The sequence below is a fragment of the Anser brachyrhynchus genome, assembly GCF_964034855.1.
Source record: "Anser brachyrhynchus genome assembly, chromosome: 9".
Classification (NCBI taxonomy): domain Eukaryota; kingdom Metazoa; phylum Chordata; class Aves; order Anseriformes; family Anatidae; genus Anser; species Anser brachyrhynchus.
Window position 1 is genome coordinate 561,696 of NC_137703.1, and position 10,847 is coordinate 572,542.

General features: G+C 48.2%; 1 protein-coding gene across 1 annotated transcript; it reads right to left on the minus strand.

Annotated features, from left to right (window-relative positions):
* Positions 1 to 139: 139 nt before the first annotated feature.
* SIAH2 (siah E3 ubiquitin protein ligase 2) lies at positions 140 to 10,760 on the minus strand. The gene is made up of 2 exons (XM_080604711.1): positions 10,267 to 10,760; positions 140 to 1,631 (listed from the first exon to the last, which is right to left on the minus strand). The coding sequence occupies exons 1-2, from the start codon at positions 10,672 to 10,674 to the stop codon at positions 1,074 to 1,076; spliced, it is 966 nt and encodes a 321-aa protein (XP_080460837.1). The 5' UTR covers positions 10,675 to 10,760; the 3' UTR covers positions 140 to 1,073.
* Between the last annotated feature and the right edge of the window lie 87 nt (positions 10,761 to 10,847).

Sequence of the window (10,847 nt, forward strand, 5' to 3'; positions counted from 1 at the left end):
TTGCATGAGTCAGGCTAGGAATCAAATCCTGCAGCCCCTGAGTGGCTGGAGGAAGAGCTCAGCGTGTTCAGCGAGGCAGGGAATACCGAGGGACCTGGAAGCAACAGCTGCTACCACACATGCGCATTAGTGCAGCGTAGTTTTTGCAAAATATTTATTACAAAATAAAAGTAAATATGGCAACAAAACTTAAATAGCAAATGACATGACACTGGCCATAAAGCTCTTGCTATATTATTCTAATCAGTCTTTTACAATAATCAAGTATGTCTCCAAGGGAAGCTGCATGTAGACAGGTTGAATATATTTCTATATTATTGGCTCTAGCTGTTTGAGATGTATTAAGTCGTGTGCCTCCTGCTTTCACTAGTATCCAGCTGTGAGCTGCCGTGCCTCGTGCTGGGCTCCCTGTTCTCCCTAAAATGGACCAGAGCAGGCAATTCCCATGCTCTGTAAAATCTGCTATGCTTCAGCCATCCTCACTCCCCCTTTTTTTGAAAACACAGCAAATAATCTGTGCCCATCCCTTTTTAATATGGTAGCAGGAAATGGAGTAGCAACACTGAAGTACCTATTGATCTACTTTGAGCCACACCGTCTCTTGGGAGGTCTGTGAGAAGCTGCTTGGATTTCTTTCTTTTCCCACCTACTAAAAACACTTAAAAGTCACCAGTGAGAGTAAATCTGTTTTCAGACAGACTTACAGCCTAAATGCTGAAAGGGCTTTCAGGTGCACTCCAAACAGGAATGCAGTCCTTCAAGTCTTTTAAGTCATACGTCTAATGGAAGCACTCTTTAAATAAAATATAATTACATTTAAAAAGGTGTCCGTGTGGGGGGAAATCTTCCTAAGGCACCCAAGAATTTAAAAAAACCTTTTCTTGCTTATATTACTTACAGGACACTTTTGTTCCTCTTCTCTCCAAACTTAAAAATGTTGGCTAGTTAGGAACCTTAACATACACGAAGACATGGTTGAATATCATTTAAAAAAACAGAACAAAAAGAAAATTATTGGTAAATGTAAAGCACTATGTCAGACAGCCAAAGGTTTCACTAACTACACAAATATATCACGGACAACATGTAGAAATGGTCACATTAATTCCAAGGTTTCCGTTGTCAGCGAAAAGGTGTGCTATAGCTGTATCGAAAACTAGGCAGTCACTGTTGAGTATGGCAGCAGACACCCCGTCGTGGATGGAGCGGGGAGTTGCCTCCCAGGTCAGCCTGCGGCGGTTGCCGTTCAGCTCCAGTCTGTATGCAAAGTTCTCCGCTTGCTTACGGGTGCCGATGAGCAGCACGATAGCGAAAAACTGCTGATGACCTTCGTACTTCTCTTGTTTCTCCAGCACCAGCATGAAGTGGTGACCAAAGCATGACTGCATCATGACCCAGTCAACAGCACCTGGAAGGTTAATGTCTGTGGCAAGAAAAACGATGTCTTCTCCCTGAAGGGTGGTAATGCTTTTGTGGGCATGCATAAGGTGGGACATCACGGCTTCCAGAGATCCCTGCCATTTACAGGAGGCTCCAGGACATGGGCAGGAGTAGGGACGATACTCACATATGTCTTCGTGTTCTGGCTTTTCTGTGTGATGTAGTGTCAGAGAGCAGCCTGTCGTTGCGTACTGGAAAAAGACCAAAGACAAGGCATCAGGAAACACGCCCAGCAGAACTGTTCATTGCTCCCACCTGTGATCAAATAGAACTCTCGTTTTCATTGCAAATTTTACATTAGATACTTTTATTTAGCTCTGAATTTAGAGCTGAGCTTATTTTTTTCCTCTTAAAAACAGGTTATTCCCGTACTTTTTTGTTGTTGTTGTTTATTTTTAATGCAAGCACTTAGATAAAATGGATTATAAGGTTGAGTTGTAGATAGATTTGCTGTTGTAGTTAGATCTGATCAGCTGAAGTGGTCCTGGTATGAATTTTTCTTTTCTTTAAAATGAAAAAGGATGCTAGTTTGGGCAAACAGCTACTAGAGTGGTGTATTTTTAATAAATATACCTAAATACCATCACAGAGCAAATGCATTTCCATTAAACTAAAATGCAGAATCCCAACGGTTTTAACACTGGAACAGTTTCAACATTGCAGTTGTGAGGAGTGGAAAGACAGATGATGATTTTTTTCAGTGAGCATGAAGCCGGTGCACAAATAAGTACCATGCGACTTCTCTTAATGTCACTGGGCACCTCTGAAGGTTAATCTGCTTTAAACAAACAGGGATGCTTTTTCTCTTTCTACAGTGAGTTCAGTGGTCTACACTGACTACATTGCTTCCTCATTACCTCTAGAGAGAAAAAAAAAATCTTTCCTGTTCTTGCCAAGAGCATAGCTTCCGCAGCCTATAGATAGCTGTGGTGTTACCTACAACACTGCTAGTACTATCACGAAGGTTGTAACTTGTGTGCGTGGCGGCTTACAGATGCTACAACGCTTCCTTGAGGACAGGCATTCTTCTTTGAGACTAAATGTGAGGACCACGTTTGCCATCCTAAAGAGAACGTCTGAAGTGACAAAAGGCTGGCCGAAAAAAAAACAAGTCTGGATAGAATTTTGTTTTTTAAAAAGTCAACAAAGGAAACTCAAAATTAACCAACATTTAAATGCTTATTTTGGGGTTAATACAAGTGCAAGAAGTTTCAGCTCAAAGGGTTACATGCCTGAGATGCAAAAAGCCAGAATCTTCTTCACTTCTGGCAAATCACCCAAACTGCAACATGGTGCTAGAAGTACTAGGACAGAAACTACAGCTTGGGCTTCTGTAGGAGCTTGTTTTATAAGCCATAATATGTTAACGTGAGCCTTCATTTACTGTGCCTGCCCCTGCTGCTTAATCCTCTGCTGGAGGATTTATTCACATATGTGAGCAGGAGATGCAGGAGAGCAGAGGTGTGCTGCAGTGGAATGAGACCGTCCTCCTGCCGAAGAGAGAAGCCCCATCAGGCAAACACGGATCCTGTGCCAGCTGCGTCGTCACCGTACATTTCTCTCACCGTTCTGCTGTTTTCTCCCCACGTTCATCCCACTGTTGACACTTTAATCACACTGCACTGTGTTGAACAGCTGCTCTGAGTCTAACCTGATTAACAAAAACATAAGTAAGACTACATAAGCTGCTGGTTAGCCAAAACCAGATGTCTACATAGACCAGCATCCTGCCTCAAAAAGTGACCAGTGGTGAACATGGCAAGAGCATGAAGTAAACAGCGGTGGTTTTTTCCTTCACTGTGTGACATACCTCCTCTCGTTTGTTCCTGAACACATTGCTGCTGGTGACATTTGGCAAGCCCTACTGACAATGCGAGATTGTGAACAGAATTATAGAACGGTTTCATTTGGAAGGGACCCCTAAGGATCATCTAGGAACAGAGAAAACTTGCTGTCTTCATGCTGCTTGGCAAACGTCACTGATATTCACCGTACCCCTCATTCAAACTGAAAAGTCTTTAAGTCTTTCCCTGTGTACAGGTTATACAATACCTTTGATCTACTTGCCCCTTCTACCTTTTCCACTTCTACTACATCCTTTCTGAGACAGGGGAACCAGGGCTGCATGTGGTATTAGCACACGTGTGCCACTAATGCCTGGGTTGATGTGACTGTTTTATGCTTTTTCGTTGCCTTTCTCCCCATTTCTAGTATACCAGTTTTTAAAAGTATTATGTACTTGTTTTCATAGTGTTTTATTTAGCACCATATTTGCTTTCCTAAGAGGAAACAGACAGCTCAGAAGTTATCACAATATATATAATTTAGCATTCCATATTTTTGCCATATACGTCACTTCACACGTGTTGGTCTGGACTTCACTTTTACAGGATATCTGAGTGTCTTAAGGCATTCTGAAAACATTGTCTAAGCTTGAAAGTGCTTGGCAGGGACAGGCCAGTAGTGCTGACCTCATAAATGCAGGCAGGCAGGGACACAGGATTAAAGTAACTTGTCTGGAGCCACAAGGGAAATCAGTAGCAGAGCTGGGAATAGACTGCCAAGTCCAAATCCCTATCCTGCTCTAGCCAACAGACTCTCCCTGCAGTATACAAGTAGCTTGAGATATAAATTAAGCTTCCAGGAAAGAAAAAGCCTTCCTGCTCCTGTATGTACGTAGAACAGCAGTGTTCAGGGACCCAACAAGGATTTACACCCTCTTGTGCTTTTCCCTCCTCCTGTGTTTTGTAGAATATCTATCCCTGCTTTGAAGAGCCTTCCAGCCTTTCAAAGCATTCATTCAAACTCAGTGACAGACGCTCAGCCCCATCTAGCAGTGATGCTAGTGAGATCTGCTGGAGATACACAGCGGGGTCCAGTCCGCAAAGCAGTGAGCCTCTGTGCCTTCCAGAGTCTTACGCGTGTGAGAAGGAACGTTTGGGCTGCCTTTAGAAACTCTGCTGTGCTAGCAGTGCTGTGTGTTCTGCTACAGCTCACCTGGAAAGGGCCAATGAGTGTTGTGCCATTAAATATAGAGTGCACAGGCTCTGTACATGTGCAAATAGGGAAACATAGGCAGGCCTCCGTGTGTAAGGGCTCTCTGATCAATTAAAGACATTAAACAGTAAATATTAAGCAAAATAAACATGTATTTTTATCAGAAAGACCACTTTATTAGAGTTTATTATGTCTTAGAAATATGTATGATCTTGTTTTAGTTTGTTGAAATCTTAAAAATGATTTTTTTTTTTTTAAATTAAGAAAACCTCTGAAGAGGCTGTATAGTAAGCATTAGATAACATACAGAAATTTACATACAATAATAACATAAATATGGAATTTGTCGGCAAGTGGTTTGCTTACGTAGCAAGCCTGTCATTCTTTCCCTTGAACTGATGGTGTAGCAAAAGTGGTCTAAGGACATACAGCATCTCTGCCTACCTCCCACTAAAGAAAATCTGAGGGAGTGATCAGTCTGATATATTTAAGACTTTTCAGTTTATATACAACCTTACCTCACCTTCCAGTTTTAAAATCCAGAATGTTACTACTGGCTGTGAGGTGCAGAAAGACTTTCAATTTACTGCTTCAAAATGGAGCCTAAGAGTACAATAAAACGAATTTACTGGATTCCCTTTTCTTCAAAGGATCAGAACCATCTGAAGACTCAGAAATATGGCAATACCTCTAGTTAGAGATGGCTGTATTAAAGGATCTTGGATGACCCTCTTTACGTGAGGTACCTCTGTCCTAGATCCCAAGATACAGAGACACCACTCCTAGGAAAGCTAGAAAGAATGATGTTTCACTCCCCCAAAGAATCAAGCCCTACGTACGCAGATTTTTTTCATGTATGTAATAACTAGAAAAGCCAATTTCTTTGTTATGTATAAGACATCTTTAAGTTGAATTAATCACACCACTGAGAACTCATTGATGTACCTACCCATGAGGGGTCACCCCCCCCATTATGCATTGCTAGATGCAATTCCACAAACCTGCCCAAGAGGGCTGCTAACTGTGTGTGAACAAACACAGATATTCTTGCCTTGCTGTTGAAGGTAAGTTCTACCATAAACTGGAACACAAACAGGAACTGCCTAGAGTTTTACGGAGCACAGATCAGGAGTGGCCGTCTCCATGTCATTTCCACGGCCACTGCCAAGGTAACTCAGGCATGAACAGCTCTGATTGTCAGGTCCCATTACAAAAGGCTAGCAAAACACGGCAGGACACAGATCTCTGCTACTACATGTGGTTATATGAGGACTGTAGTTCTGGAGATGACGATTAAGAACATTTACAGCTCTACTTGCTTTCTAGTATACTTTGGATTAAATGGTTAAATATAAAAATGCCTCTGCTATGCTATATTGCTCAGTTAGCCAGGTCACAGTCCCAGCTTTTAGCAGCTGACAATCACAATATATCTCACAAGATTGCTGTAAAAGTGGCTTTTGATGTCTGTTCATGAAGCCTTGAAGTCACAAGATTTTTCATAGCCAGTTTTGGACAAAAAAAATTCAATGTCGCAGAACCTATTTACAAATTAAGTCAGCTTCATAACTAAAGAGCACCTTTACGTTATTCCACTTGCACTTATTTAAAAGATGAGGAAAAAATACTGTAGTATTCATTAATTAGGCGTTTGTGTGTGATTATGATTGCGCTTAATTTTCTGTATATTGCTTTGAACTCTAAAAGCTGTATTTTCAGTAACTTTACTGTGATTTTAAGATTTAAATCTCCCACAGATTTTTTTCCAGAAGTCCTGTAAATTTCAGAACTGCATTAACTGTAATTCTTTCTTAAACCATTTATGAACCCTCAAAGTGGCTGCAGCCACAGGCAGCACCAAATCCCCATTTTCTGTCAGCGCTATCATGTCTCAGCCCTACTTATTCTACATATTTCTAGTACCACTCACAGAGTTATTTCGAGAACTACACAGAACTATTCTGGAAAGACAACTGCTTTTATTTGTTCTTCCATGTCTTCTGGGGCTCTGTTTTTTTTTTCTTTCCTTTCTTTTTTTTAAAATTAAAAAAGATTCCCCTAACTTTGTTAAAAATCCTGGTGATAAAGCAGGACCAGCTCCTCAGCACGGCAGAGCCGCTGCCTGCCAGCCGCAGCACGAGGTGAGGCGGTCCTCACCCCGCCGCCGGGAGCTGCTGCGGCGCGAGCCCGGGTGGGACAGGCCCCGCTGACCTGGGCGATGCCCACCTCCGCAGTGGGTGCTCGTGGCTTTGCAAGCACTAATGTGAGAATTAGTCTTGACAGTCTCCTTGCTGTTTCTGGGTCTGAGAAAGAACAGTGAAAACTATTAACATATGCTAATTTCACTTTGCTGCTCTTGGGAAAAGTGAAAGCAGCAGAACGGGAATTACTCATGGTGGAAAAAAATCCACATAAAAGAGAGGGCATGAGAAGGTAGGTGAAGCAGAGCCTTGTTCGCCTCTCTGCCTCCACAAGGCACTTCCGAGTGCCCAGAGAACTGGGGGCAGAGAGACCTCGAATGGATACTGGCGAGTACGAAGGAAGCACGCTCCTGCCTGGGGCAGGGCCGGGACGCTGGCCGGGACCGGGCGGGCGCGCTGCCTGTCTTACCCTCTGTGCGGCCTGAGCTACACAACTCACCTGAGCGCAAGCACAGCCCTGTGCCAGAGGCACGCGTGTGGTCCTGGCAGCGTGGCCAAGGGCTGCTGGAGACGTCCAGAGCCTGCCTGCAGAGCCTGCCCAGCTCCTCTGTGCTGGGCCCCAGAGCCGCATGGACACTGCTGCCATCCCCGCACCGCTCCAGAGCCCCCGCCGTATGCTGCGGCTCCCAGATGGGCTCTGGCCTCCTGCTGGCACAACGCCTCATGGCAAAGCATACCAGCCGCCCCTGGTTCAACTCTCACATTCTCCCAGCTCTGCGTGAGGCCTCGAGCACCGTACCAAGAACCCAGACAAACCCCAAGTCAACACTAACCCAGCACAGTCAGTCCTGCGCACCTCGGTGGGAGATTCTAGCACAGAGCCCAGTCCAGGATTGTTTCAGAGACCACCAAACCACTGCTGGCTCAGTCTCCTCAGGGGAGACAGAGTCAAACCACTCCCAGTCCCGTAACCAAAAAGCTGAGCTATCTGATGCCCTGGGCTTCCTGCAGTCACTGCAAACCTCCAGCCTCACTTGCGTCCCTCCTGTCTGCAAGCTACTGCTTTGAACAGCATGACGTTAACCACAGAAGTAACACTTGGAAGTACTTTTGGAAATACTGCTTTCTTAATTGGTTTACATGTGCTGGTCTTTTTATTATTATTTATATTTAGAGAATGCCCATCTGCAGAAGTGTTTATAGCTGATGTACCTGAACCAAAACTTGACTGACAGTTGGGTCAGTTCTTGGGTTAGGGGAAGGCTCTTTTTTTTTTAAATTTTTTTTTTTATTTTTCTGAAATGTACTTATCTTTATTGGTTTCTATTCCTCTACCCATGGAGAAAGAAATCCTAAAAGGGTGAACAAGCCAATCCCATCAATTAAGGGCTTTAGAAACCTGTTACCAATGGAGTAAATTAAGGTCTGACAGGCAAAGTTAGGAATGCCTTATCCTCTTTAAGGCAAGAGTCTGTAGGCTTTTTCTTCTTTTCCCCATATTTGTTTAACTGTATCATGTGGGTCAGAGCAGGTGTCCTGCCTGGTGGTTCCGCTGCTGGGCAAATTTGCATGCTGCATCTATCAGCGTTGCGTTTCAGTGCAAAAAACAACCGTAAGGATTTGGTCAGAGGAGCTGTTCCAATGTCGATGCATCAGTTTCACTAAGGATGACTAGAGAATACCAGTTGTCACAGGTTAGACTGACGAGACACTTCAGAAAATGAAAAGTAGGCCAGCATTTGTCCTAGTGGAAAAAAAAAAGGCAAAACAAAACCCAACAACACAGAAATGCCCTGACTGCTCTTATTCCCTTAGGCTCAGAACCAGCCACCGCTGGGCACCTGACCCGCTGCCCTTCCAGCAGCGCTTACCCGCGAGAGGACCTGCGCACCAGCACTACGTGCCGTCTGCTCTTGCCACCACGAGACCGCCTCCCACGCAGGAGCCGAGCGGTGAAACAGCCCCACACTACCAAAAGCTCGGTGCGGTGCCTGCAGCCATCCCGCTCTGCCTTGTGGCCCAGCCAGCTCTCAGACAGGTGCTCTCTCACCACCGCCTGCGCCTACAGAGCTGCTGGAACTAACACATGATTCACTCCGGAGGTGCCATTATTCCCGTTGCATCGTTAATGACTCCTGGCTCCTGCGGGCTGGCTAGAGAAAGGCTGTTTAGGGCCTGGCTTTGGCAGGCACATGCGATGAACGGCTGCTCCGCGGGCAGCTCCCACCAGAAACCTCAGGACACGGCTCCACCAGTCCTGCTTGGCTGTTGCTCCCCACCTTGCCACTGGCAGCTCCCTATTTTAGATCTTCCTTCTCATATTCCATGTCAACGATGGCTTCGGCAGTTCCTGTGTCTGTCCCACCATCACTCCAGCCTGTGGTTTTAAAGTGCTTTTGCAACTGTGGAGGCCTAAGCGTTGAGGGACTCCAGGAAGACGTAAAAAGGGCCCACTCAGCACTGCCCGCACACAGCTGCCACCCTGATAAATGTGCACTAGGAAGGACATGAACTCTACAGCAGTTCACCTTGTTCTTTTAAACAGAACACTTACTTGAAAAAAAAAGACTTAAATGTTTAATCTGAATACTTGAAATAGTACTGAGACAGAATGGACTTTAAAAAAAATAAATTCAGGCATCATTACTGGACTGACAGCTTATCAGACCCTGTCCTTCCAAAGGAGGATTGCAAAGAACTAATGAGAGGGTCGGGAACAGGATTTCTGCCGCCTCCATGAAACTTGCTCTTTCTCTCAACTAAGCATCACCATAGGTTAAAATATCTGGAAAGCAAAAAAAGTTCTAGTCTTAGTAATTACTGATTATGCCAAACACTAGGACAAAATTTAGACCAGGATTTACAGCGAATTAGAAAGACTCATTACAGGTTTGTTTCCAAAGGCTGGTGATTCTCCCATCGCGATGTGTCACTTTAGAAATCTGCACAAACGTAGAACAGGCCAGCGGAGGCCAGCAAGTACTTTCTTTTCTGTTCTGTGTTCACGATGGGGAAGAAATAAAAGCTGGGGATGGGACAAAGACCAGCACAAAGCGCAGCCTTTGCAGAGCTGCAGCTTGCTTTGCACGGTGGCTCAGGACGAGGCCGGGTGCAGGAGGGCACTAACTCCCGGGGCAGCTGCAGGGAGCGCGCAGCCACCCGGCGCCCCCCCATCGGAACGCCGCCCAGCGAACCCGCTCTTGCTTACTCCGGGTTTCTCTCAGAGAGCTCCTTAAAGCCCTCTCACGTACCGTAACGCCGCTGGATGAGGACGAGACACGCACCCGCTGAGGAAATCCCGCAGCGGGCTCCCCTCGGCCTGCTGGCTGCTGGCGGTCCCAGGCGGTTACACCGGGATGTCGGCACCGCTGCGGGCCGGGGGCAGGGGGCACCGTGGGCAGCGGGGGCAGGGGGCACCGGGGGCACCGGGGGCACCGGGGGCAGGGGGCCCGGGGGCACCGGGGGCAGGGGGCCCGGGGGCACCGGGGGCAGGGGGCCCGGGGGCAGGGGGCCCGGGGGCAGGAGGCCGGGGGCAGGAGGCCCGGGGCAGCGCCGGGCCGCCCCCAGAGCCGCGCTTCTTCCCTCCGCGCTCCCGGGAGGGGTCCCGAGCCCAGGGCCAGGCTGCGGGCACGAGCGGGCCCCCGATCCCGGACGCGGCGGGCCCGGGGCCGGTCCGCCCGTCCCTTACCTTGCAGGGGAAGAGCACGGCCGAGGCCACCTTCTCCATGGCCAGGTTCCTGATGCTGGGGGTCAGGGAGCCCCGGCAGGTGGGGCAGAGGCTCAGCTTCTGCCGGCATTGGTTGCAGACCAGGTGCCCGGCCTGGCACTGCAGGATGGGCGGCAGCACATAGTCGAAGCACACGGGGCACTCGAAGAGCGAGGTCAGCTCGTGGTGCTGCGGGGACACCGGCCCGCCGGCCCCCGACAGCACGGCGGCGGGCACGGCCGAGGAGCCGGCGCCGGACGCCGCGATGGTGGCGGCGGCGGCGGGAGCGGCGGCGGCCGGGGACGGGGCGTGCTGCTGCTGCTGCTGCTGCTGCTGCTGCTTGCCGCACGGCTTGCTAGCGCCGGGCCCGGCGGAGGACGGGCGGCTCATCGCGCCGCGCGCCCACCACCATCGGGCCGCGGCCGACCGGGAGCCCGCCGCGCCCGGCCCCAACGCGGCGCTGACGCAAGAGGCGGCGGCGGCTGCGCGCAGCCTCCCCCGGCGCGGCCGCTCCGAGCATGCTCCGCTCCGCGCCGGGGCTGCCCCGCTGCGGCCCGGCCCCG

Coding starts and splice junctions, on each gene's coding strand:
- SIAH2 (XM_080604711.1), bottom strand. CDS start 10,674: ATGAGCCGCCCGTCCTCCGCCGGGCCCGGCGCTAGCAAGCCGTGCGGC. Junction 1,632..10,266: donor CCGTGCTCTTCCCCTGCAAG/GTAAGGGACGGG, acceptor GTCTTTTTCCAG/TACGCAACGACAGGCTGCTC.